This window comes from Mustela nivalis (genome assembly GCF_964662115.1).
Source record: "Mustela nivalis genome assembly, chromosome: 20".
Classification (NCBI taxonomy): domain Eukaryota; kingdom Metazoa; phylum Chordata; class Mammalia; order Carnivora; family Mustelidae; genus Mustela; species Mustela nivalis.
In genome coordinates, this window is record NC_139039.1 from 4883309 (window position 1) to 4906946 (window position 23638).

General features: G+C 50.1%; 1 protein-coding gene across 21 annotated transcripts in view; it reads left to right on the top strand.

Annotated features, from left to right (window-relative positions):
- ANK1 (ankyrin 1) overlaps positions 1-23638 on the top strand; it is a gene marked incomplete at its 5' end in the record, with an annotated part of 127217 nt that overhangs the window by 30431 nt on the left and 73148 nt on the right. For all 21 annotated transcript variants that reach the window (XM_082715260.1, XM_082715241.1, XM_082715248.1 and 18 more), the window contains one exon: positions 6945-7046. In XM_082715260.1, coding sequence (XP_082571386.1) covers positions 6945-7046 — 102 coding nt within the window. The remainder of the gene's footprint in view (positions 1-6944; positions 7047-23638) is intronic.

Sequence of the window (23638 nt, forward strand, 5' to 3'; positions counted from 1 at the left end):
GGCCGCGGGCTGCGGGTCCCGCCGGGCTCGGCGGGCGCCAACTTTCCGGGCGGGTGCGGGGACGCGCGCCGGCGGCCCTTCTGCTGCCTCACGCCGGCCGGGCGCCGAGGCTTCTAGCAGGATCCAGAGGAAAATTCCTTTGGCCTGGAGGCTGCTGCCGCCGCGAAGGGGCCGGTGGCGGGAGGCGGCCCGACCTGTGCCCGCCCGGGTGAGGCGGGCGCACGCGGGAGCGCAAGGGGAGGAGACCCGGACGCGCGGGGCCCACGCCGAGGCCGCGTCCCCTCGCCCCAGAGGACAGTCCCGCGGAGCGGTTTTGCTGCTGGGGACCCACCGGCGCCAGCACCCGCGGGGATGCCGCTGCCCTGGCCTTGGCCTTGGCGGAAGAGGGGGCGCCTTGCCCACCGCACATCTGACCCCTCAACCTTAAAAAGCCGTAGTGTTCCGAGGTCCTGGAGGTAGTGGGAAATGAATGGGGATGAGAAGAAGACAGACCTGCTGTGTGCTGGGGAGCAGGTGCCTTCCCGACACCCTGTCATCCTCGCGGCCCCCCAGCTAGCCGTGAGTCGTTTCCGTTTTGGCCACGGGGCAACTGAGGTTTGGGAACGTGTAGGAGGCACAGCATCAAGTGGCAGGGCGGGATCACCCCAGATCTTCCCAGCATCGGGGTCCACTCGGACTCCTCACCCATCCCTGCATCACCCAGCCTCCAAGGGCAGAGGCAGGAAGTGCACGGGCTTGGCAGTTGTGTCGGGAGGTGATAAGGGAACCCGAGACTCCTGCTTGCCCCTTTGATGACACCTTAACGACACCTTTAATATGTTCCATTCTACCTTGGCCAAAGGTAGTCCGGCTGGGGCTCCTGGAGAGAGTTCAGAAGCTTTCCCCACACAACTTTCTGGAAACAAAAATGGAAAACAACGAAAACACACACTGTGGCCCAGGGGCCACTTGTGTTTCACCATAGTCGGTGGGATAAAGGCATAGGCCACACAGAAGGGCACACCGGCTGTCGCTAGCTGTTCTTCTTGCGAGGCCTGACCGGGGCTCCTAGGAATAGCCAGGTGCTGCGTATAAAGGAGCGGTCAGACGTGGAGTTCAACCCGCAAACACAAGCAGACACAAGGCAATTCCCGGTCTAGAATTGCGGTCTGCCTTTGTCAGCTGGATACATGGTGGATGGGGTTGTCCTCCCACCCCCACCTCAAAGGATCTGGAAATCTCTTCCTGGGAGTCCTGACAATGGCCTTGTTAAAGAAACTGCATTTTGCTCAAACAACATCCCTAGGGAAAGAGATATTCTCTTATTTCTATTATCTTATCGCTGTTTACTGATACTAGCTCAGTTTCCATTCACCTTTTTAGACCTGACTTTTGCACTAAAAGACCTTGAGAAAGTAATTCATGATTTGTCCTGAGCAAACTTGGACCGACTCAGGCCCCAGAGAAGGTACAAAGAGGCCCTGGGAGTCTCTTCCTCAGCCTGAAACTTAACTGTGTTTGGCCTCTTCGGTTTGTGGAAGCTTCTGTGCTCATGTGTTCAGACACGCTGACATTTCATAGTGTGCTTCCGGCCTCTCCCTCCCAGGACACTGACCCCCCTGGGCTACTTATCTATTGCTATATTCGTATGACCCCACTCAGGAAGTGCAAGTTTAATAATAGTCTGGGTGTCTCAGGTAACCAAGGGTTCACCTCCGTTTTCCAAGCAGTCCTGATGGGAACTCGAGGCCCTTCCTTTCCCTTCCATTACTTCCTCCTGAAGTGAGGGCCAAAGCGGGCATGGCCTCTGAGCACAGGGGGAAGGCTTCCTCCAGCCAGAGCTGAACTGGGAGCATTATGAGCCCTAAAAGTGACTGGCCCATGGAGCAGCATAGCACAGGGGTGTAGAGAAAGACCCTGGAGTTAGGCTGCTTGGATTCAAATCCTGGCCAAGCCATATGTTGGCTGTGTGACTTTGGATAAGTTACTTAACTTCTCTGTGACTCACACACCTCATCTATGCAGAATAGACAGTAAGTGCACCCGCCTCCTGGGATTATTGGGAGGGGCAAATGAATTATTTATGTAAAGTGTCTCAAACATAGTAAGTGATTTAGAAAGACAGACTTGGGGCGCCTGGGTGGCATCGGCCTTCAACTCAGGTCATGATCCCAGGGTCCTGGGATCAAGTCCTGCCTCAGGCTCCCTCTGGAGGGAGTCTGCTTCTCCCTCTCCCTCTGTCCCTACATTCCACTCGCGCTCTCTCTCAAATAAATAAATACAACATTTAAAAAAAAAAAAGGCAAACCTATTTTGCTATGAAAGGGAGTTCAGGGACATCACGTGGATTAGCCAGCAGGGAAGTGGGCCAAGGACGCGACAAAACGTGTATACACCTTCCTGCCCTCGACGCAGGCGCAGGCAATTTTCTTACAGGTAAAATTAGACTAACATGAAGCTCAAGATGAGGAAGGGGCAAAGACATGAGCAAGCAGCCTTGGTGGGGTGCTCAGAGGGGCGGGCAGCTCCTTGGTGTGATACAGGGTTCGGGGCCCTTGTGGACTGATTTTCTGGAACACAGCGAACAGCCTCCTTCAGGCCCTCTATCTCGTTTCCTCAAACAGAGAGGCCTCTCTGAGGCTGCCCCACATCCCAGGGACAGGTGGGACTTGGGGAGGGCCACGAATCCTGCTCCAGTTTATCAGAGCCCAGAGAGAGTCTGGTTAGCGTTTTGTCACTGTTGCCATTGTTGTTTCTCTGGTTAGTGTCTACTCGGGTAAACATTCTAAATGGAATGTGTTGGACTCATTTGACTCTCTTTCTGCCCTATTGGATTACACAGACCGTTCTTGGATGCACCAGGAAATTGCACCTGGGACAGGTCATTGACTTGGAGGTAATTGAATTAGATAGATGGGCAGCATGGTCTTGGAAGAACAAGGCGGTGAGAATGGGTCTCATATTCCAAGCAGGGTCATTTGCTGTATGGCTTAAATGTTCCCTAGCTTCAAGAGGTGCTCGCTGAAAGCTGGTGGAATGAATCCATGAGTGCATGTGTGCACAAATGACCCCTTTATAACTCTGTCACTTTGTTTTTCAAATCATAAGGGCAGGGACCTATGTTCTGATTTTTTATTCTATTTCTTTTTGCCCTAGCAGAATCCTGGACTTGAAATAGGAGCTCAGCAAATGTATTGTACAATTAAACTGAGTGATACACAGTGGGAGTGACACCATTATCTATAATTCACCTGTAAGATACCCTGAGGATCCTGGGACTACTCTATGCCAGAGAAGGCCAAACAGAAAATGAAAAGGCCTCAGCAACTGAACTTCACCTCTAACTATATAGGTGACTTTAGCCAGTCACTTTATTCTTACCACTGGTTTTACTATCCCCAGAAGGAAGGACTGGGATGTGATGGTCCCATTCTCGAGGCCTGTCTCAGGCTTACCATAGCCCTCAGAGTTAGAGCTGGGACTTGCTGGGGACCCTTTCCCTGCCATGGATTGACTCTTGATTGGCAAAGACATGTGGCTCCTCCCAGCTCCCACAGTCTGTTGGGGCGGCCCCAGGTTTAAAATTGCTGGGGATGCATCTCGGGGTCAAGGGCAGTGAAGTGGCTTGCATCAGGGAACCTTGGGCTGAATCCCAGAGTGCTAACTGCAGAACCCGAGCAAGTTATTAACCTTTCCAGACCTCAGCTTTATCACCTCTAAAATGGGGATGATGACGGTACCTACCTCCCCGGTTGTGATAAGGACAGACAGGTACCGTGTTGGAAAGACATGTGCCCAATGACTGATAATGACTGTTGTAATTCCATTCTTAGAGTGCACAAACCACATGCTTTTTCACTTTCCACAACCTACTCCCGACTGGGCTTTCCCTGCCCTCTGTTTATTTGCTTGTCTGTCTTTCATAAATATTGTGCCTCACTTCCTGGAGTCGGGTCCCCCGGAAGGCCACACTACCGCTGTGTCACGTTGCGCTGTTTTTATCTGCCATGCTCAGCTTTCCAGCCTGAATGCTCTTATGTGCTGCAGAAGGTAGCTTGGGTAGGTGGGATAGGTTTCTCAAACACTCTCATTCTTGGGGAAAAATTTAGTTATTTTTCCCAACAGTTCAATCCAGACAAACTTTCTGATTCAACCGGTAGAGACGTTTCTCTGAGCGACTACACCTTGAGTCTGATTTCTCTGGGAATCTAGCTCACGGGGAACCAACAGAGTGATCCTGTTTCTGGGATAGCTCCCCCACCGCAGAGGCCTAGCCGAGAACCTAAAAGGACATCAGGGGCCTTGTGTTTTCGGCCAAGGGGGATTGTAGCTTAGCAGACATTTCAGGCTCTGAAGGATTTCCAAAGAGATGGAAGATTTGGTCTTTGCCCCAAAAAGTAAACAGTTTGTCTGCGGAGACAAAGATGTATTTAAAATACTTTTTTAAAATTAAAAAAAAAATCAAGCTCCTGTTTCTAGATTTTAAAATGGTTCATATTGAGTATCCAAGGACAGCTTCAGGGTCCCAGGAATAATCTGGGTGTGGGGCTGGAGGCAGACGGCCTGGGAGGACAAAGGAGGAGGGAGGAAGGGGCTTTCCTGCCCCCTGTGTTGGAGGCAGTGAGATCCAAGTGTGTGTATGGTGTTTTTGGTTTTTGGTTTTAAAGATTTGTTTATTTATTTTAGAGAGGGGGAAGGGGCAGAAGGAGAGGGAGAGAGGTTTTTTTTGTTTTTATTTTTTGAGATTTTATTTATTTGATGGGGGGGTTGGGGAGAGCACAAGCAGGGGGAGCAGCAGGCTGTGGGAGAGGGAGAAGCAGGATCCACTGAGCAAGGAGTGTGATGCAAGACCGGATCACCTGGGATGAAGGCAGATGTTTAGCCGACTGAGCCACCCAGGTGCCCTAAGGGAGAGAGAGCCTTAAGCAGACTCCACACTGAGCGCAGAGCCCCGCTAGGGCTCTGTATCAAGACCCTGAGATCGCGACCTGAGCCAAAACCAAGAGTCGGACACAAAGCCGACTGTGCCATCCAGGCACCCCCTGCAGGTGCCCTCCCCCCAAGTGTGTGTATGTTGTGAACAGGTGGATGCAGAGCTTGGGTTTGAACTTACAGAATGGGGTGGGGTGTTGGGGGAGGGCATGTGGGGCCTGGAATATGAGAGGGTTGGCAGGAAATCAGGACTGTCGGGAGGTCAGCGAGGTAGGGGTGGAGTGGGGTGTGCTTGGAGGCCGAGGAAGGAAGCAGATCTTCTAGCGGCGTCCTGGAGGCTGGAGGCGGCAGAGCCAAGGGACAGGACAGCCCTCCAGGGTGAAGGTAGTGTCTGCGCGGCTGGAAAGTCTTTTCTGCTGTGGATTGACTGTTTGATTGGCAAAGACACCTAGATCTGCTCCGGGGAGGGGTTCAAGGTTTAATCGCGGACTTTTGTTTGACACCGTGTTCAGGATGCTGGCAGAAAACGGAAATTTATTCTCCGGAGGCCAGAGGTCTAAAATCCAGGTGACACAGGCCCGTGCTCCTTGTGGAGGCTTTCGGGGCGGGGGGGGGGGGATCTGCTCTTTGCCTCTTCTAGCTTCTGCTGGTTGCTGGCTTCCTTGGCTTGCGGCCGTGCCACGCTGATGTCCGCCTCGGTCTTTCCATCAGGTTTTCTTGTGAGTGTGTGTCCCTTCTCTTGGATCTTTCGTAAGGATACTTGTCAGTGGGTTTAGGGCCAGCATAGGTAATCTACATGGGTCTTGTCTCAAGACCCATAACTTAGTTACATCTGTACAGGCTCTTTTTCCAAATGCCAGGTTGCAGGCATTCAGGCATGGACGTATCTGTTGGGGCCACCATTCTGCCCACCACGGCATGGTCTCCGAGGAGGAAGCATGAAGGAGGGAGACAGAGTACCCGTTCGAGGAGAGGGAACCATGAGGGGTGGGTGGGTCTCCTGAGGGACTGGTGGCGCACACTTCATGCATGACGGGTCACGTGACAGCCCTTGCCCATCTGGACATGTACCCTGTGCCGAGCACAGAGCTCAGCACTTGTGCTGATAGGACAGTTGCAGTAGCCTGTATTACTCGGTGGCAGGGTCTCAGTGGCCATGGTGTTGGTGGCTGAGCAGCAGCCGTGGAAAGGGTTTGTTTTAGTCTCCTGCACGAGCGCTTGTGAGGGTCATCTGCCAGCTAAAGCTCACGTTAAGTTGGCAGCAGAGCAAGGAGGTCAAGTTCATAGATTTCAGAGGCAGGTTGTGTGCCTGTGAGTCCAGGGTAGGTTTCGTGCCTGCCGCGGGACTCTGCACGAGTGGCATCAGCTCTCTGCCCCTTGGCTTCTCATCTGTAAAAGGGGGAGCGCAGAACTCCTTCTTGGAGTTTTCAGACAATGAGTATTAAATGTGTATCTCAGGGATATGTGAACAGATAGTTAACGTGAGGGGCTGGTAATGGTTCTTAGTGCTCAGTAAGTGCTAGGTGCTGGGTACTTAAAAAAAACCAACCCGTAAAATAGTGGCCAGGGGCACCTGTAAGGTCCCCGTGATGCCCGCATCTGTGACTCCCTGGGGTCAGGGGCTCTGTGCTCTAGACTCCTCCATAAGAACAAGGAGCCCTTGGGGACATCGAAGCAGCAGGACTCCAGCCAGTACTGAATGTTCATGGTTGGACCAGGGTCCTTCTCAAAGGCTGGTCCATCATAGGCCCGAGCCAAGAGTGTTTGCTTATAAAGATACCAAGAAGGGAGGGTGGGATCGAAGCAGCCTCCTATGACAGACCTGAAAGCCGTCTACTCAGGGACTCTAGGCCCATCCTATGCCTGGGCGCCACGGTGGGCACCGAGTGTGGGGGGAGGCACTGGGGAGCCGTAATAGGAGGGTGTAGTGGCTGTCACCAAGACTTAGGCCCTTTTTCACAGCCCTGGGCCTGAATGGGGTCTTGAAGTCCTCCCCCCAGAGCACGCTCACAGCCTCCCATTTCTCCTCACAGGCCGATGCTGCTACCAGCTTTCTGAGGGCGGCAAGATCAGGTAACTTGGACAAAGCTTTGGATCACCTGCGGAACGGCGTAGACATTAACACCTGTAACCAGGTACGTGGGGTGGGGACAGGCACATGGTCTCTGAAGAGAGGCTCTTGCCCGGTACCATTTCCTGACAGCTTTAATCTGCCTCTATTAACCTTTTTCCAGTGGCCTCAAAAATCCCCAAGGGTTCCTGCCTGCTGAAGGCCCTAACCTTGGTGTTCACATCCCAGACACGGTCCGGGGCCCCATGGAGAAGGACTGATGCCCGAACTGTGTGGGCCGGGCCTGGGCTCCATCCCCTGCTGCCTCTTCCCTCAGAAGTGGCCTTGGTTCCCGCTGTGGTCTTAGAACATGTGGCCTTTGAAGGGGGGCAGGAGAGCGGGCCTTTGAAGGATGTTGTATCGGTAGTGACATTAAATCTCCTTTGTCTACTAGCAGCCTTTGTGGGTTCTCGCTGTGCTGAGAAGGAAGTCGTGATGGCGCCTCCCTTCCTCTGTCAGGTGTTGATGAAAGCGAGGCCGCCTCAGGCTGAGAGCCGCCGTGGCTTGAACAGCTTCTCTGGAGGTTCCCGGGGCTAAGCTGTGTGTTTGGTGACAGGTGGGGCCAGTAAGAGACTTCATGTGTTCAGAACAGAGCAGAGGGCAAAGAGCCAGGTTTGGGGCCAGAGGTCTAGGAATTGACTGAACAGAGAGGAAATTATCATCGAGAGAGGTCAGGGGTATAGCTTGAGCTTGTGGGTTGGATGACTTTGGTTTGGTTTGCTTGGTTTGGCCAGCCAATTCAATTAATGGGGCACCTGTCCTAAATCAGTTTCTAATGAGAATACTTTTTTTTTTTAACCATTTTAATCAGCAAATTATTTGTAATTGTGGTGAAATACATGTAACATGGAATTTACCACCTTAAACCATGTTTGAGTGTCCAGTTCAATGGGATAAAGTACTTTCATGTTGTGGTATGACAAGGACCACCGTCCCTCTCCAGAACACTGTTCCTCCTGCAGAGCTGAAACTGCATCTGTTAGGCGGTAACTCCCCATCCCTGCCCCCCAAACCCCTGACTGCCACAGCTTGACGTTCTGTCTCTATGACTCCGACTGCTCTAGGTCCCTCCTCAAGGTGGAATCACACCATATTTGTCCTTTTCATGTAGTGCAGTGTCTTCAAGGCTCGTTGTGTTGTAGTGCACTAGATTGCTTTTAAAGCCAGCAGGGGCAAGTTCCCAGAAGGCCATGTGCCCCTGTCCCCCTGCCTTCTCACCACCTGTCCGCTCCCTCTCCCGCCCCCCCCCCCCCCCCCGCTTAAAATGCAACATTCCACTTGTTCTTTCTCTCAGGGCAAGACCCCATTTGGATTCAGTTGGTCCTCTGTGGTGTAAATTCACAGCTCAAAGATCAGGGAGGTTGGAGCAGGTGGTATGGTAGGAAATATAAAGTAGGTGTGATAGGAAGCCCACGGCCGTGAACTTCAGAGGGGGACAAGCATGTGCCCTGGTTTGAGTCTGTGGATGGGGTAGAGGCAGGAAGCCCTCCTCCCTTTCTCCCACCCCTCCGACCCAAGTGTACCGCCACAGGGTGAGGGCCTCTGTAGTGATGCCCACCAAACACACAGAGCCCAGGCGTGGCCTCTGGAATACAGATCGAAACTGCAAACCCATTTCTTTCAAGGGAAGAGGATGGAGGAGAAAAATACGGAGCAAGGAGCAAGTCCTGGCGTCGGAGTGGCTCAAAAGAGGGGCCTCCTGCTTCAGCAACTGTGGTTGTGTCTTCCCAGCCTCCCACAGACAGGGGAATGGCTCTCTCTGCCCACCTGGAAAGTTCCGAGGCTTCCGCAGCAGAAAGGCAGAGGAGGGCTTCTCTGCAGTGTAGCTCTGTCCGAGGAGCGCCGAACCTTCAAAAGGCCTTCCAAGGGTTAAGATGCTCTCAGAGGAATCCATTTAGCAGAAATGGGGACAATCGGACACTCATAAGCCTTGAGCCAGGGCTTATTTTCGGTGTGAGATTGGAAGATTTTGATGACACTGGGAAAGTGGCTTTGTCCTGATTAGTCTGCTGTTGGTGAGGCCCCGGGTGTTACCGGCTCGTCCCCCTCCTGTCTCTCTTGGGGGCTCTCTGGGGTTCATCTTGGGCTCAGGGAGCAGCAGGCCCCGAAGCATTTTTGCACTTTATGACACTATTTCCAGCGGGCTCCAGGCGAGCCCCGCGAGCACCAAAGGGAAGCTCCAGTCCCAGATGGGTGTCTGCGGTCCTGGCTCGGCCCCGGCCTCCTTTCCGAGAGGACATGGCTGCGAGCAAGGATGCGAGTGTCAAGGGGGTGGAAAGGGAAAGATTGGGGTCCTGCAAAGCCCCTCGGGGCCGGCTTATCCCTAGGGCCCCCTGCCCTGACTCCCTGGACCTTGGGCTGTGTGGGTCTCCTGCTCGTGGCTGCCGCAGGTGAAGGAGGAGCAACAGCGGTCCCGGGGAGGAGCCCGCGCTGCTCCCATCATACCAGCCCGAGGGTGGTTGGCCTTGTGCTCTGGAGGGAAGAGTGACGCAGGGACGGGGGAGGGAGGGACAACAGCAGCCGAGCTGACACCCTCAGTAACCACATCAGTGCAGCCCTGGGGACAGTGCTGGGGCTTTCCAGTGTTCGCGGGGCCGGCGACACGAGGGGACGAGAGCTCCCTTCTTCTCGGAACATGCAGTCATTGTTTTGAGACGCTAAAACAGGCTCCTGTCCTGGGGCCCCGGCTTGAATCTTTTGAACCGGTGGACGGTGATAGCAGGAATGCAGCAAAGGCTAATCCTTATATAAGTAACACACTTTCAGATAGTATGTTTTGTGGAAAGGGTAAGTGCTGTTTGCCATAATAGGAAGTAATTACGCTAAGCAGTGTGAGAAGAGGAACTCTTGGCTTATGTAAGAGACATCTGAGTATTCAGGGCAGTCTCCTTAATGCATGGATTATGTCTACTAATTTTGATCGTCATCATTGTTCTATATATAGAAAAGAGCAGATTCACACACAAGGACACGCACATACACAGCATCATCGGTATCTTTGTATGAATGCCTGATGCTTTCCTTAAGCCAAGCCATCGACAGGCTTTAGACCCAAGTCGCCAGTGTCTTCCTGTGTATCTCCAGATGCGGACGGAGCGCTGGGCCTTAGGGACTTGATAGTACGCAGAAAAGTCCCAGTCCTCGGTTTCTCTGAACTGTAGTCTACTGGTCGTGAGAGCTAGCCATCAAGGAAGCACGTAAGTAGGAGGCAAACTGAAGTGTGTTTGGAACTGTGAATTAAAGGCATAGGATTTTTTGAGAATACATGACACTTGCCCTAAAGTTGGAAGTTAGAGAAGGCTACCATGAGGAAGGGATAAGTAGAAGTTAGTGATGGGAGGAAGGAAGTTAGTGATGGGAGTTAGTGATGGGGGCCCCTGGGTGGCTCAGTCGGTTAGGCATCTGACTCTTGATTTGGGCTCAGGTCGTGATCTCAAGTCATGAGATTGAGTCCTGTGGGCTTGGCGCTCAGATGGGAGTCTGCTTGAAGATTCTCCCCCCCCCCCCCCGGTTCTTGTGTACATGCTCTCTCTCTCTCTCTCTCAAATACATAAATAAATCTTGAAAAAAATCCAATCATGGAGAACAGCCTGTGCAAAGTCCCTGAGGCAGGGAAAAAGCACAGAAAGTTTAAGGAAGGCCAGAGTGGCTGCAGTGCAGAGGCTCCAGATGAGGCTGCAGAGGTGAATTCAGGATTTTTCTGGGACTTATGGGCCAGAGCGATGACCACCGCAGTTGGCTAGTGGTGATAGTCACCACAGTCGGGATACTGTGTCCCAGGACCAGTGCTGTGTGTGTACATCTGTGTGTGCACACATTGTGTGTATGTGTGTCTGTGTGTGTGCAGGGGGTGGTGTCCACCTGCTGTGCCACACTGTAGCTGCTGATGGAGGGGGAGAATCTGGGGAGGGGACAGTGTGGTCGGAGCAGCAGGGGTGGAGGGCACTTGAGAGCTCGAGGCAACTGGTCTTGGAGGTATTCCAGGAATCTCTGAGAAATGGAGGCAGTTCAGCTTGTTGTGACTTGTCCAACTGTTTCCGCAAGCCCTGTTTCCGGAAACCATATTAAGGCTCCCGATCTTGATCCCAAGCAGAGGGAAGCAGGCCACAGACTCAAGCTCAGGACTGACATGATCAGAGGTGTGCTTTGGGGGAGTGCACTGGCTGCCGCTTGGAAGACAGCTGGAAGGGCCCAGGGTTAGAACTGGGGAGGCCAGTTACAGACAGTCACACCCGTCCGGGAGAGAAACGGTGGTCGCTGGGATAGGAGTCGTGGCTGCAGAGATGGAGAAGGGTGGACAGGCCTGGGTGGTGGAATGGCATGGGGGAAGCAGGGAAGGGGGCTTCGAGAATGACCCTCAGGTGTCTGCCTTGTGTGGGGGGTGGAGGGGGACACAGCTCACTGAGACGAGGAGCACTAGGGTGGGCTCAGTGTGGAAGCAGGAGGACACGCCGTCAGGGCTTTGCAGAGATCCTGCTGAGGAGTCTTGAGGAGTCGTCCAGGAATCGGGGTGAAGATGGATAGTAAGCAATTGGATATTTTAGCTTGTCACTAGATAAGAGGTCCAGCACAAAGACAGCTATTTGGAAGTCACTCGGCATTCGAGGAAGTCAGATGCTGGCATCGGCTGGTGAAAACAGGGACGAGAGACATGTTGAACATAATTCCACCAGTGTCTTTTGGAGGTTAGTCCACGTGTATTTATTAAACACCTACTTTGTGCCAGCTGCTATTCTAGGCACTGAACAAGATAGACAAAATAGACAAAGCCTTTCAAAAGAAATAAGGGAGAACCACATGGTTTCTGGGGAAGAGCAATCCTGGAAGAGGGGGAAACAGGTGCAAAGGCCCTGAGGTCAAGAGTGAGGTTGGTGTTTGGGGAACAGCACGACAGGGTAGCTGCCATGGAATGATCAAAGGGAAAAGTGCTAGGCAAGGAGGTGGTTCAAATTGCCAAGGCCAAATGGTGAAAGGCTCGCAGGCCATGGTGAGGACTCAGGTTTTACTCCAAGGATGATGAGAAGCCTTTGAAAGGTATTACATGAGGGATACTCCATCTGATTTGGGTTTTTAAGTGATCGCCAGCCCTGGCTGCTGGATGGAGAGTCGAGCTGAGGCACAGAGACCGAGGCAGGGAGGCTGGTTGGGAGACTGAGGTGATGGACTAGGTAGGTCCACACGTGGCTGGGAATAATGGGGAGACCGCTGACGTGTTCGAGCCAGACGACTCACCTCCCTAGCCTTCTGGAATGTTGTTGCCTGGTTTGTGTCTCAGCACACACCACACAGGGGCATGTCGGAGCTGGGGTCCCTCAGCCCTGGGCTGTGTCACATACCTATTCGTGTGTCCAACTTCCGGAATTATTACTTATATCAAATCAAAATATTTTATTATGGCAGCCATAGCAGTAAAAAATGCATTTTCTGGGATGATCCGGTTGACTTTACATATTTATCAGTTAGCCAAATAAAAGGAAAGAGGAAGACAAGTCAGAGTCTCTGTTCTCCTGATTTCTTAGAATTGTTGGGTGAACACAGATGCTCCACTGGGGACCACGAGCTGTAATTCCATAGGCAAAACCCATTACCATTTTAGTTTTCTCTTCTCTTCTTTTTTTTGTTTAAATTTTTTAAACAAATCTGTAAATTTATTTTTTTTAAATTTTGTTTACTTATTAGAGAGAGAGAGAGAGAGAGAGAGAGCACAAGTAGGGGGAGCCACAGGCAGAGGGAGAAGCAAGCTCCCTGCTGAGCAAAGAACCTGATGTGGGGCTCCATCCCATGACCCTGGGATCATGACCTGAGCTGAAGGCAGATGCTCAACTGACTGAGCCATCCAGACATCCCTCTTTTTTTTTTTTTTTAAATTTTAAAAAATATCTTATTTATTTATTTGAGAGAGAAAGAGAGCTTGGGGGAGGAGCAGAGAGAGGCTGAGCACAGAGCCCTATGTGGGGCTTGATCCCCTGACCCCAAGATCAGGACCTGAGCTGAAATCAAGAGTCAGACGCTTAACCCACTTGAGCCCCACAGGCACCCCATTCTTCTTATAACTCTAATGAATACTGCTCCATTGGCCTTCCTGATAGGAAAGAACATTACATGTGACCCCAGGAGAAAATTTCACACCCAAAAGAGAAACCTTGATGTCTATAGTGCTGGCATAAGGCAGGGAGTTAGCAGAGAGCTTTCCCGGAGCACTGCAGGCATTGTCTGCCCCCTGGACTTGTATCTCCACAGTACTGAGGACCACGAGACTTGCTATGCCTCTGTATGTCTCTTCAGTTACCTGTCTCCTTCACTAAAATGCAGGCCCTCAAGGAGAGAGGACTTTGTTCTATTCGGTGCTCCTCACCAGGATTCTGTATGGCATAGAGTATGTGCTCTATAAATTCAGTCGGTAGAGGCTAAGCCTGTTGTACCCACCAATGATTCAAGCTGTGTATTTGACACTTGGCCCATGTGAGTGCTGTCACTTTTTTTTTTTTTTAATTTTAAAAAATGTTTAAGAGAGAGGACCTTAAGCAGGCTCCATGCCCAGCCCAGAGCCTGAGATTGTGACCTGAGCTGAAATCAAGAGTCGGATGCTTAACCAACTGAGCCACCCAAGCACCCCTGAGTGTGCTGTCACTGCATCGTGAGATAATCGTTCGTAGGGACAGTGACTCTCGTGCCTGCTGGTGGCTCCATGCCGGCACCAGCCCCATCAGTCAAGTGTGGAGTATCAACTGCTCGACCCTCTGAAGGGTCGCAAAAACGTTAGTGCTTTCCAGTGCCGAAACACAACCAACAAAAGCATATGAAAACACGTGCGTTCCCTTACTGTTCTCTGAATTCCCACATGTGCCTTCCACATGCAGCCCATCACTGCTGGATACTGGTTTATCTTGAAGGTAAAGGACTTTAGGCATTTCAAATAAATGGAACGCCTTTACCAATAGTCTCTGCTCTAGAGGAATTTCTTCCACGGCGGCCGCGTGCCAAGCCTTTTGGTCAGGATTTGTTGGGCTCTGGCGATTGTGATGATCGCTACCTTTCTAAATTAAAGAGCCTTCGAGCCAGGAGGAGGTCATGACTTTCGACTCTCGCTTTATAACTCAGAAAGCTGAGGTCTAGAGGTTACTTGGAATATCTTCTGGGCTTTATGAGTTTGCATTCGCTGAGCTGGCGGTAAGAACATCTTAGGTTTCTCTGCAACTTCATTTATTCCGCAAACATGTGTCGAGCACTTCCAGGGAATCCTCCAGGCTCCTTGCTAGAGACTCACTTCATTCATCCCCTTCCCTTGAAGAGCTCGGAGGCTGGGAAAGCAAGTCCAGCTTGTAAATAGGCGGTTACAAATTGAGCGTCATGAGTGTCGGCCAGAACGGGCACAGGAGGCTTCCCTCCAGTGATGGCATTCTCTGAACAAACGTTCGCTGAGAGCCTCCAGTCGGCTATGTGCTGGCTGCTCGGGGGCAGTAAGTCTGAGTGCCTGCTCTCACATTGTTGCTGGTCTGGAAAAATGGCTAAAATGCCAAGGCGTCAAAGAGGCTTTGCAGGAAGAGTAGGAGTTTGCCAGGTGGAGAAATGGGAACATGGAGTTGCCGTGGGAAAGGAGAGCCAGGCGAAGGCAGGAGCGGCGGACGGCACTGGCAGCAGGGAGCTGGGTGGTGCTGGGATAAATGAAGTCAAAGAATGTGAGGCTGGGGGACGCCCGGGTGGTCCAGCCGATTAAGAGCCTGCCGTTGGCTCAGGTCACTATCTCAGGGTCCTGGGATCGGGTCCGGCATAAGGGTCTCTGCTGGGCAGGGAGTCTGCTTCTCCCTCTGACTGCGGCTCTCCCTGCTTGGGCTTCCTCACTCCAACAAATAAATAAATAAAATCTTAAAAAAAAAAAAACACGGCGAGGATGGTGGTCGATCAGGCCAAGGAGGTCATGTCTAGGTCAGTGGGGATATGGAGTGTGTTACTTTTCTCTGTCGTCTTTTTCGTAGGAACTGTTGACAGACAGAGATGGCACTCAGTGCCCTGACTGTGCCCGCAACCACCCCCAGCTCACACAGAAAGCCTCGCCATGGGAGAGGATGGGAAAATCAAGCCTCTAAAAACTGCTGCCATAGCGCGGGTCTGGAGTAGCACTGAAGGAAGGGACGGAGCGTAGGAGTACAGCCCCCGCCGGGGGAAGGGGTGGTCTGCCGAGGGCAGTCGAACAAGTCCAAGCAACCAGACTCCCCCGGGCCCAGTACTGTGGATTCCTCGGAAGTTCTGGTTCCTCCTAGAAAAGGCATTGAGTGAAAAAGATGGGACTGAAAACCCCCATCCCCTGAATTAATCGAAATAGGTAAACTGTTACTGCATCTCCGCTGAAAGAAGCTATGTGATGTTCATCTGGGTGACTGTCACGACTAATTGGTAGTTTGAAAGTGAGTTGATGACTTGTCATGAGTCAGAGTGACCCACGGAGTTTGATCATCACAGATCCCAGCTTTGCCCCGCCATTCCCCAGCGTGACCTCACTTCACCCTTGTGAGAGGCAAAGAGGGCAAGAGTCTTCCAGAACAAGGGCCAGGGGCTCCCAGCGCCCAGCCCAGGGCTCCGTGTCCTGGGCGTCCGCCACGGGGCCGAGCTGTGCAGCTGGCCCATTACTCCCCTGGGAGGCCCTCCCTGAGCTGCTTTCCTTTTCAGTGTGCATTCCCTCCCAGTTAAGGAGTTGACTCACCAGTTCAGTGACAGGAGCAGGGATGTCCCTGGGATCCTAGGGACCGGGAAGGGGGTGAATGGCATCATCAAGAATGATCTGGAACATGTTTTAAGGAGAGTACACCCCCCACGCTCCACATTAGGCTTTCATTGCTGTGGATTTCCAATATGAAGAACAGATGGGTGTTCTTAATTGGGAGAGACTGAGAAAACCAGGTAACCATGCATGGGTCAGGTTGCACGAAAGTGTGTCTGATTCTACAAAACCTTTTGGAGCATGTGCCATGGGCCAGGCCCTGTGCTAGAACCTACCATTCAAACATGAGGAACCACACAAAGTCCTATTTTGAGAGACACAGACAAGAGCAAATCAAAGCAATTTCACGGGATGAGGGCCTGAAAGATTATCCCCAGAGCCTTGGGGACAGAGTGGAGAGAAAAATTCACTTTTGGGAGGCTGGAAACAGGGCACAGTGTGGCAAAGAGAAAGGGACAGGAAAAGTCCCTTCCAATGACATTTGAAGTGGGCCTTGAAGGAAGATTTGCCTCTCTGGTTATTATAGGAAATGCTAAATACAACACACAATTCCAGTTCTTTCTCATTGGAATAGACTATGCATGTGAATTTGCCTGCGATTATTCTCATTTGATCATGAGTCTTTTGCTATAGAAGTTTTGTTGCTTTTGACAACTGTGTCCCTGATGTTCACTGTTTTGTGATTTTTAATTTAGCAATAAAATGACTTCATAGTAGTTGCTTAAAAATGTACATGAGGGGCACCTGGGTGGCTCAGCCCGTTATGCAACTACCTTGAGCTCAGGTCATGATCCCAGGGTTCTGGGATCGAGTCCCACATCAGGCTCCTTGCTCAATGCCAGTCTGGTTCTCCCTTCCCCTCTGCTCCTCCCCAGCAACTTCTCTCAATCTCTCTCTCTCTTTCTCGATTACTCTCGCAAATAAATAAATAAATAAATAAATAAAATCTTTAAAAAAATAAATATTTATATTATATAGAAATCCATAACGTCTTCTATAAGTTTCCCCGTATGCCTCCCTCCCCAAAATCACTGTGAACAATTTGAGGTGTGAGTCTCATCATACCTTCTGTGCGTCTCTACACGCATGTCTTAACTGTTTTCTGAGAGCTGTCGCATTGTTTTACCATGGAATTGTGGAATTAAGGAGAAGCCAGAGAATGAGGGCACTTCTGTCATTTTGAAAATACCGAGAGGTTAGGGGACACATCAGGGGGACAGCTCAGAGGCCTCACCTCCTTCTCCAGTGCTCTGTCCTCTGACACCCCCCACCCCTGGCCCTTCTTCTGAAGGTCTGGCTCTTTTTATCCTTTTAAAGGAATGCCAAGGTCTTGGACATAGGAACTCTTTCTAGTCCACAGGAGATATTCTTAGCTGCTGAGCTGAATTTCAGAGTCTGTGTCTCTCATTAACTTGAGCTCACACTTCCTGCTCCAGGCTCCCCGGGGGGCCTTCAGCCCCTGCATTGGCTCCAATCTGCCGCTGCCAGGGAGCCCGGGCACTGCTCAGTGCAGGGGTGGGGGGGTGGGGGTGGGAGGGGGTTGTGCACCTTGTGTCCCCGTCGTAGAGAGAAGGTGATCCGGGTTGACTCATCTCCTCTCAGGGCTCTGACTAGTGTGAGTTTCTTTCTTTTTTTTCTTTCCTTCTCAATTTTTTTTAAGATAATGAAAACCATTCAAGTGTTTTCCCTCCTGGTGAATAGCTCGTATATTGGATCTTAGCTACCTGGGTAAGAGCTAAATCTGGGTTGGAATGAAGCAGAGGAGGGCCAAGGGCTCAGAGCTGGTCTTGTTCCTTTCCTTCTGCGCCCCCGCCCCCCACATGAGTGTGGGCCATCTCTCGATTTCTGCTCCTCTTCCCTCCCCACTCCCCGGACAAGGACAGGCTGACAAAGGAGATTGGGGTGATTTTCCACCAGGATTATGGTAATTGCTTCAGCTCTTCCTGGCTTCTGGTTGATTGGATTCCAGATTCCTCTATTTTTAACAGACCTTTCCCACCAAGCAGTCTCCCAGGAGACCTTGGATCGCTAGGTGAGACCAAGGCAGGGGTTGTGGGGATGGCCCTGCGGGCGGGGCTGCCTGGCCTCCCGGACAGGCTTCCCCATCCACTGGTTCCCACTCCCCGCGGTCTCGTGCGGTTGCTCTCCGGCCCTTCCATCTTGGAATATTCTCAGATCTCCCCGAAAACTCAGACCTCACGGGTCTGTCAGAACAGGAGGCTCTGGGTGCTCAGCTCCTTTTTGGCTCTGAGTCAGGAGGCACGCTGGAACCCTAATGGGCCCCCCGTCCTCTCCCACCACCACGACCAGAGCCCAGGGCTCCCCACCACGCTGGCCCGTCCCCCCTCAGCCTCTTCTTCTCATCTACCACTACTCCCTCCTACCTCCCGCTTTCTTTGCTAAACCTGTAAATGCTTTTGTACCTGTCGAAAAGTTGCAAGAACAATGCAAAGAATTCTCCCAGCTCTGTCACCTAGACCCTCTATTGCCATTTCATTGCATTTGCTCTTCCTGTTTGTCTGTTTATCTAAAATATAAACTACGTATGACCCAATACCCCCTCACCCCTAACGTTCCACTGTGTACCACTCCAAAGGAAAGACACTTTCCCACATAACTACCCTTCCGGCCTCCAGAGCAGGGAATCAGCATTGATGCCACACAACCATCTACAGACTCCATTAAAGTTTTGCTGACTGTCTAGATAATGAGAAATTATTCTCCCTCTGCCTTGTTCCCTCTCTTTTTCTCCCTTGTCCCCTCTCCTCCCTTCCTGGCTTTCCCCAGTCTTCCTCCTCTCTCCTTCCCTTCCAAGCTTCCCAGTTCTCTCTCTCTTTCTCTAGTCTTAGGGTATCTCCAGACTGTATTTAGTTGTCATTTCTCTTCAGTCTCCTTCAGTCTGGAATGTTTCCTTAAGACTTTGCCTGTCTTGCATGTTTCCAGCACTTTCCATTTTGTAGTCTGAACCTCAGCTGTTTGCCTGCTGATGTTTCCTTATGGCCAGACCAAGGCAGTGCAGTCTTGGTAGGAATACTCTAGAAGTTATACTCCCTTTCCACCACTGGTGATATTAACCTTGGTCATCTGTTGGTGTCATTGATTTTTCCCTTTGTCATTGATCAGTATTTTGTGTGTGTTGCGGGGGCGGATATTCTGATATAATGCCAGTATCCTGTTGTTTATCAAAGTTCCAACTATCAACCTTGGCACACACTGATACCTTCTGCCTGTATCAGCTGCCACTATGATGGTTCCAGAAAGTGATTCTCCATTTTGGTCATTTCTACTATGTTTATGAGCTGACATTCTGTTGAAGGATGAACTTTTCCTCCTTCCTCATTGATTTATCTTTTCATTCTTTATTTGTACTTGTGCAGACACATGGGCTCCTGTTTTATTAGATAGGTTATAAACAATACTCTCATGATTTATTTTGATGTTCAAGTCCAAATGAGACCAGTGGAGATGCTCTCAATAGGCGGACTTCTTTGTTCTTCAACATGCCCTCATCACTCTTTGAGCATTTCCTTCCTTTCTGGCCCCGGTTGTCCCAGGGTGGTTTTGAAATTTCCCTGCCCCAGCCTTGGATCCGCCATTTTCCCAAGGTTCCTTTTAGTGGAGGATGGTATTTAGACACCAAAATCCAGTCACTCAAAGTGCTCAGTGCTACTGGTTGTCATGTGTGTGTCCATAAATCCAGATCTAGTTCTGCATCTGTCTTCTTTTTAAATCCATGAGATCATGCCAGTACTTAGGTCTAGTCCAACACCTCAGAGTTCTTGCTAGGCCTTCCTCTTTCCACATTTATAAATCCCTTCAGACAGTGAGAAACCTGACTCCCATTGATACCATCATCCTCCGTATATTGACTTGTTTGCTCAGGGCAACAATCTCCCAACCTCTTAGAGCAGACACACTGATGCCCGTACTTCTGCAGGGCACCCTTTCTGGTTCCTGCTTCTTCAGACACTGACGTCTCTGAACTGGGAGGGGTGGGAAGGAAAAAGGAACAGAAGGGAAGGTGGGAAAACTCCCATTCATTTTTTGTCTCATTTCTGTTTTGGCTGAAAATTTAATGCAGGCAATTTAGGGAAAGGAATCAAAATTTATAGTGTTCCAGTGATTTTTTGGCCAGCAGCTTCATTCACTTTCTCATGTAGTCAGACTGTAGTGATAGTCACCCCCTCTTTCCTTTTCTACCATCTCGTTTGGTCCTCATCGTTTCTGCCTCTCATTTCCATAGTCTGCTTTTCTTTCTTCCCTTCCTCTTTCTTTCTCATCAGTCTCAGGATTTGGAGTAGGAATGGCGATCCTTTTTTCTCCTCCACAAGACCTGTTTAGACTCTTATTTCCTGTCCTGTTTTAGGGCTGCAGACTTCCCAATATATAATGTCAGTGATCTTGCTCCACCAAAGGGATCAACAACAGAGCAGTTAAAAGTCACAAGTGCACAAGCTGCGTTTTATTTGGAGAATTAAACTTCTGTAACACAAGATTCAATCCTGATCTTCTTTGGACAGATAGAACAATCAGATTAGTTCAAAATAGAGAACCCAAATTGAATAGGAAAGTGGGACAGTGAGTGTAAAGACCTCGGTGTATGACCCCCTCTCTATATACCCTTGTCCTTATTATGGGCAAGATCTTCTGACTGACCAATTGACCAGATGTTAACCATTAACCAGTAACCTTTACTGATCACATGAGTAAAGGGGAGTGCCTCATGAAGGCAATGTTACTTAGAAGCCCTTCTCCCCCACCCCTCTTTTTGTTCATTTCAGGGTCCTCAGACTTCTTGCCTTTGTCTACCGCTGCCCTTGGCTTATTATTCCCAAGATGCTGGTCCTTTTCTTCCCCATCAAAACATCCCCTGGCCAGTGCTCCATTGCCCCTGGGCCTGGCTGGATGGCAGCTAACAAATTTGATGACCTGAACTAGTAGGTGTTCATGAATAAAGAAGGTCATGCTTTCTGGATACTATCTTAGCATGTTAGCTTAAGTCCTCTAGAAACACACTGCTTGGCTCAAAGAAAGAGGATGGGGGACTGAAATAATAAGTTTCAGAACATGTGGGTGTGGGAGGAGGAGGTGGGCCTTAAGGTCCTCAGGGCACAACCTGGGGCTGCCTACTCAGTGTAGTGGTGGTGCGGGGAGCCATGTTTGTGGGTAAAATAAACAGCTGTGAGAAAAGGAAGTGGAAGGGTTGTGTGTCCACATGGGAAAGTACGCAGCAGCTTTTGAGACGTTCTTATAATTTTCAGAGAGATATAGCAGCCCAGGACATCATAGCTTTTCTATTTGAAACCATCCTTTGCAGGATGCCTGGGTAGCTCTGTCAGTTGGGCATCTGCCTTTGGCTTGGGTCATGATTCCAGAGACCTGGGATCAAGTCCTGCACCGTGTTCCCTGCTCAGTGGGGAGCCTGCTTCTCCCTCTGTCCATCTCACCCCTTCTACCCTGCTTATGTGCTCTCTCTCCCTCTCTCTGGCAAATAAATAGATTAAATCTTCAAAAAAATAATCCTCTGCATTGGACAGGAGAAGAGTTAAATTCCTTGTGACATGTCTACTGTATTTGTACATTTAGAAATCAATTAGTGTAATTGGGGCAATCAGAGATGCTAAACAGAGGAACAATTTACTGAGAACAAATGTCTGGAATTGTGTATTTTGCCAATGGAATTTCTCACAGTTGGTACAAGAAAATACTCCAAATTAAATCATTCAGGCTGAATGTGACTTTTTTTTTTTCCCTTCCTCTTAAAAATGTTAAAAGAAACACAGCCTGGCTGAGAACTCCTCCCCCTCCTGTTGGACAGATTGCTTCTCAGAAAAATCCTCTAAATTGACATTTTACCTGAAAAAAAGCAAAGGCAGATGAAAAACTCCAGGTGTGTATGCTTGGCGTGAACGCTTTTGTCAAACAAGATCATAAAAGTGTTGTCTGCTCTATTAGGACCATAGGAAATGAGATCATATGGGGGTAGGTGTCCTTAAAGGCTCAGTATAGGGAGTATGTAGGATGTAAAGAGCTTCTAAGAACATCGTTCCTGCCCTATCAGTGAGAAACGCCTGGAAAATCTACAAAATTATAATTCGTCCTGAGCCCTTCAGAAGGCTTGAGATCAAATTGTGCAACCAAGTTAACTGAATTCTGAAGAGGGGTGAGCCCCTCCAAAAAGAGGGCTATCATTTCAGCTGTAGCAGAGAATGGGAAAAAGAAGCAGCTGTTATACAAGCCAAACTCTGAACAAATTCTTAAAGATCATTGTGAGCTGTAGTGTGTCTGGAACCACAGGCCTCCGGTGGGTGTTCATGAGAAATATTGGGGTATGTCAGGAGACTAGCGAGTCTCCCAGGATGACAAAGGAATATAGGAGGCACTTGGTGGCTTTGGAGGCAGAGGTAGAGGCAGGAACAGAAAAAGCCTTGCCTGCTTCCCAGGATCCTTCTCTCATGTGAAGCAAAAACAAACACTCTGACCTTCAGACCATAAGTGAAAATCCATTCTTCAGGAGCAGGAATAGAAACAAACTACCTTGGCCCCAGGACACAGCAAAGACCCAGCGGTGCTGTAGGAAAGGTAGACGCAAAATCCCCTTTCACGTAGGGGAGGGCAGGAGACGATTCTGGTCCCCAAATGGTCGTGTACTAGTATGGAAAAGAGTTCTGTTACTGCTGGAGGAAGAGCAAGAAACTCCCACCCAAGACCAAGTACAAAGACGAGGTAGGTCTTCCTGCCACAGAGATGGGAGAGAATGCTTAAAACAAGGATCCTCCGCCTTTGAGGTCCAGGTTCAAGACCTTTTGTGGTATTGTTTGTAACACTCGGTCTAGGTCAAAACAAAGGAGAGGCTGTTATACAAGCCAAACTTGCTTCCCTCCCTACCCCAGAATAAGAAAGAGCATATTACTGCTGGGAGGGGTGCAGAAGCGTGGAGAAGGACCCCAGCGGAGGTATGGGTATGCTGGCTGGCTGATGGCTAAAGGGAGATCAGGAACACAGGAATCCCTCCAGCACCCTTGCTCCTACTCTAAGCTTATGATACCAGCTGCCTCCATCTAGAGGAATTTGCAGGCTGTAGTGCACTGAAGATAGCAAAACTCAAACCCAAGTCAACTAACCTAAGTCAATACACACGCACACACACACACCTAAGAAGAAAACAAAACCTTTGTCAGGAGGCAAAGCAATCAACAGAAGCAGACTCAGAGATGAGATATTGGAACAATCAGATGGTCTTTACAATAACGGTGATTAATGTGTTAAAGGATCTAGTAGGAAAGGTGAACAACATTCATGAACAGATGAAGAATTTCAGCGGAGTGATGGACAGTGTCAGAAAGAATCAAATGAAATGCTAGAAATTTAAAAAGCCAGTTTCTTGGTGATAAGGAGTTTCTTTGATAGGCTCTTCAGTAGATTGGACACATATGAGGAAGACATCAGAGAACTTGAAGATAAGTCCATGAAAATGATCAAAATTGACACAACAGAATAAAAAGAGTAGGCAAAGATGGGGCACCTGGTGGCTCAGTGGGTTAAAGCCTCTGCCTTCAGCTCAGGTCATGATCCCAGGGTCCTGGGATGGAGCCCCACATCTGGCTCTCTGCTCCGCAGGGAGCCTGCTTCCTCCTCTCTCTCTCTCTCTCTCTGCCTACCTGCGATCTCTCTCTGTCAAATAAATAAATAAAATCTTAAAAAAAAAAAAAAAAGTAGGCAAAGAGAAAACAGAACTGAGCAGCCAAGGGCTGTGGGACAATGTCAGTTAACCAAATGTACATGCAATTGGAGACCTGGAAGGAGGAGTTTTTAGGAAGAAGAATCTGGCAAGCTAGTGTTTTCCCAAGGAAGGCATGTGGTTAAAAAGTGGCCACAAGTAGTTACGGCTTTGCTCT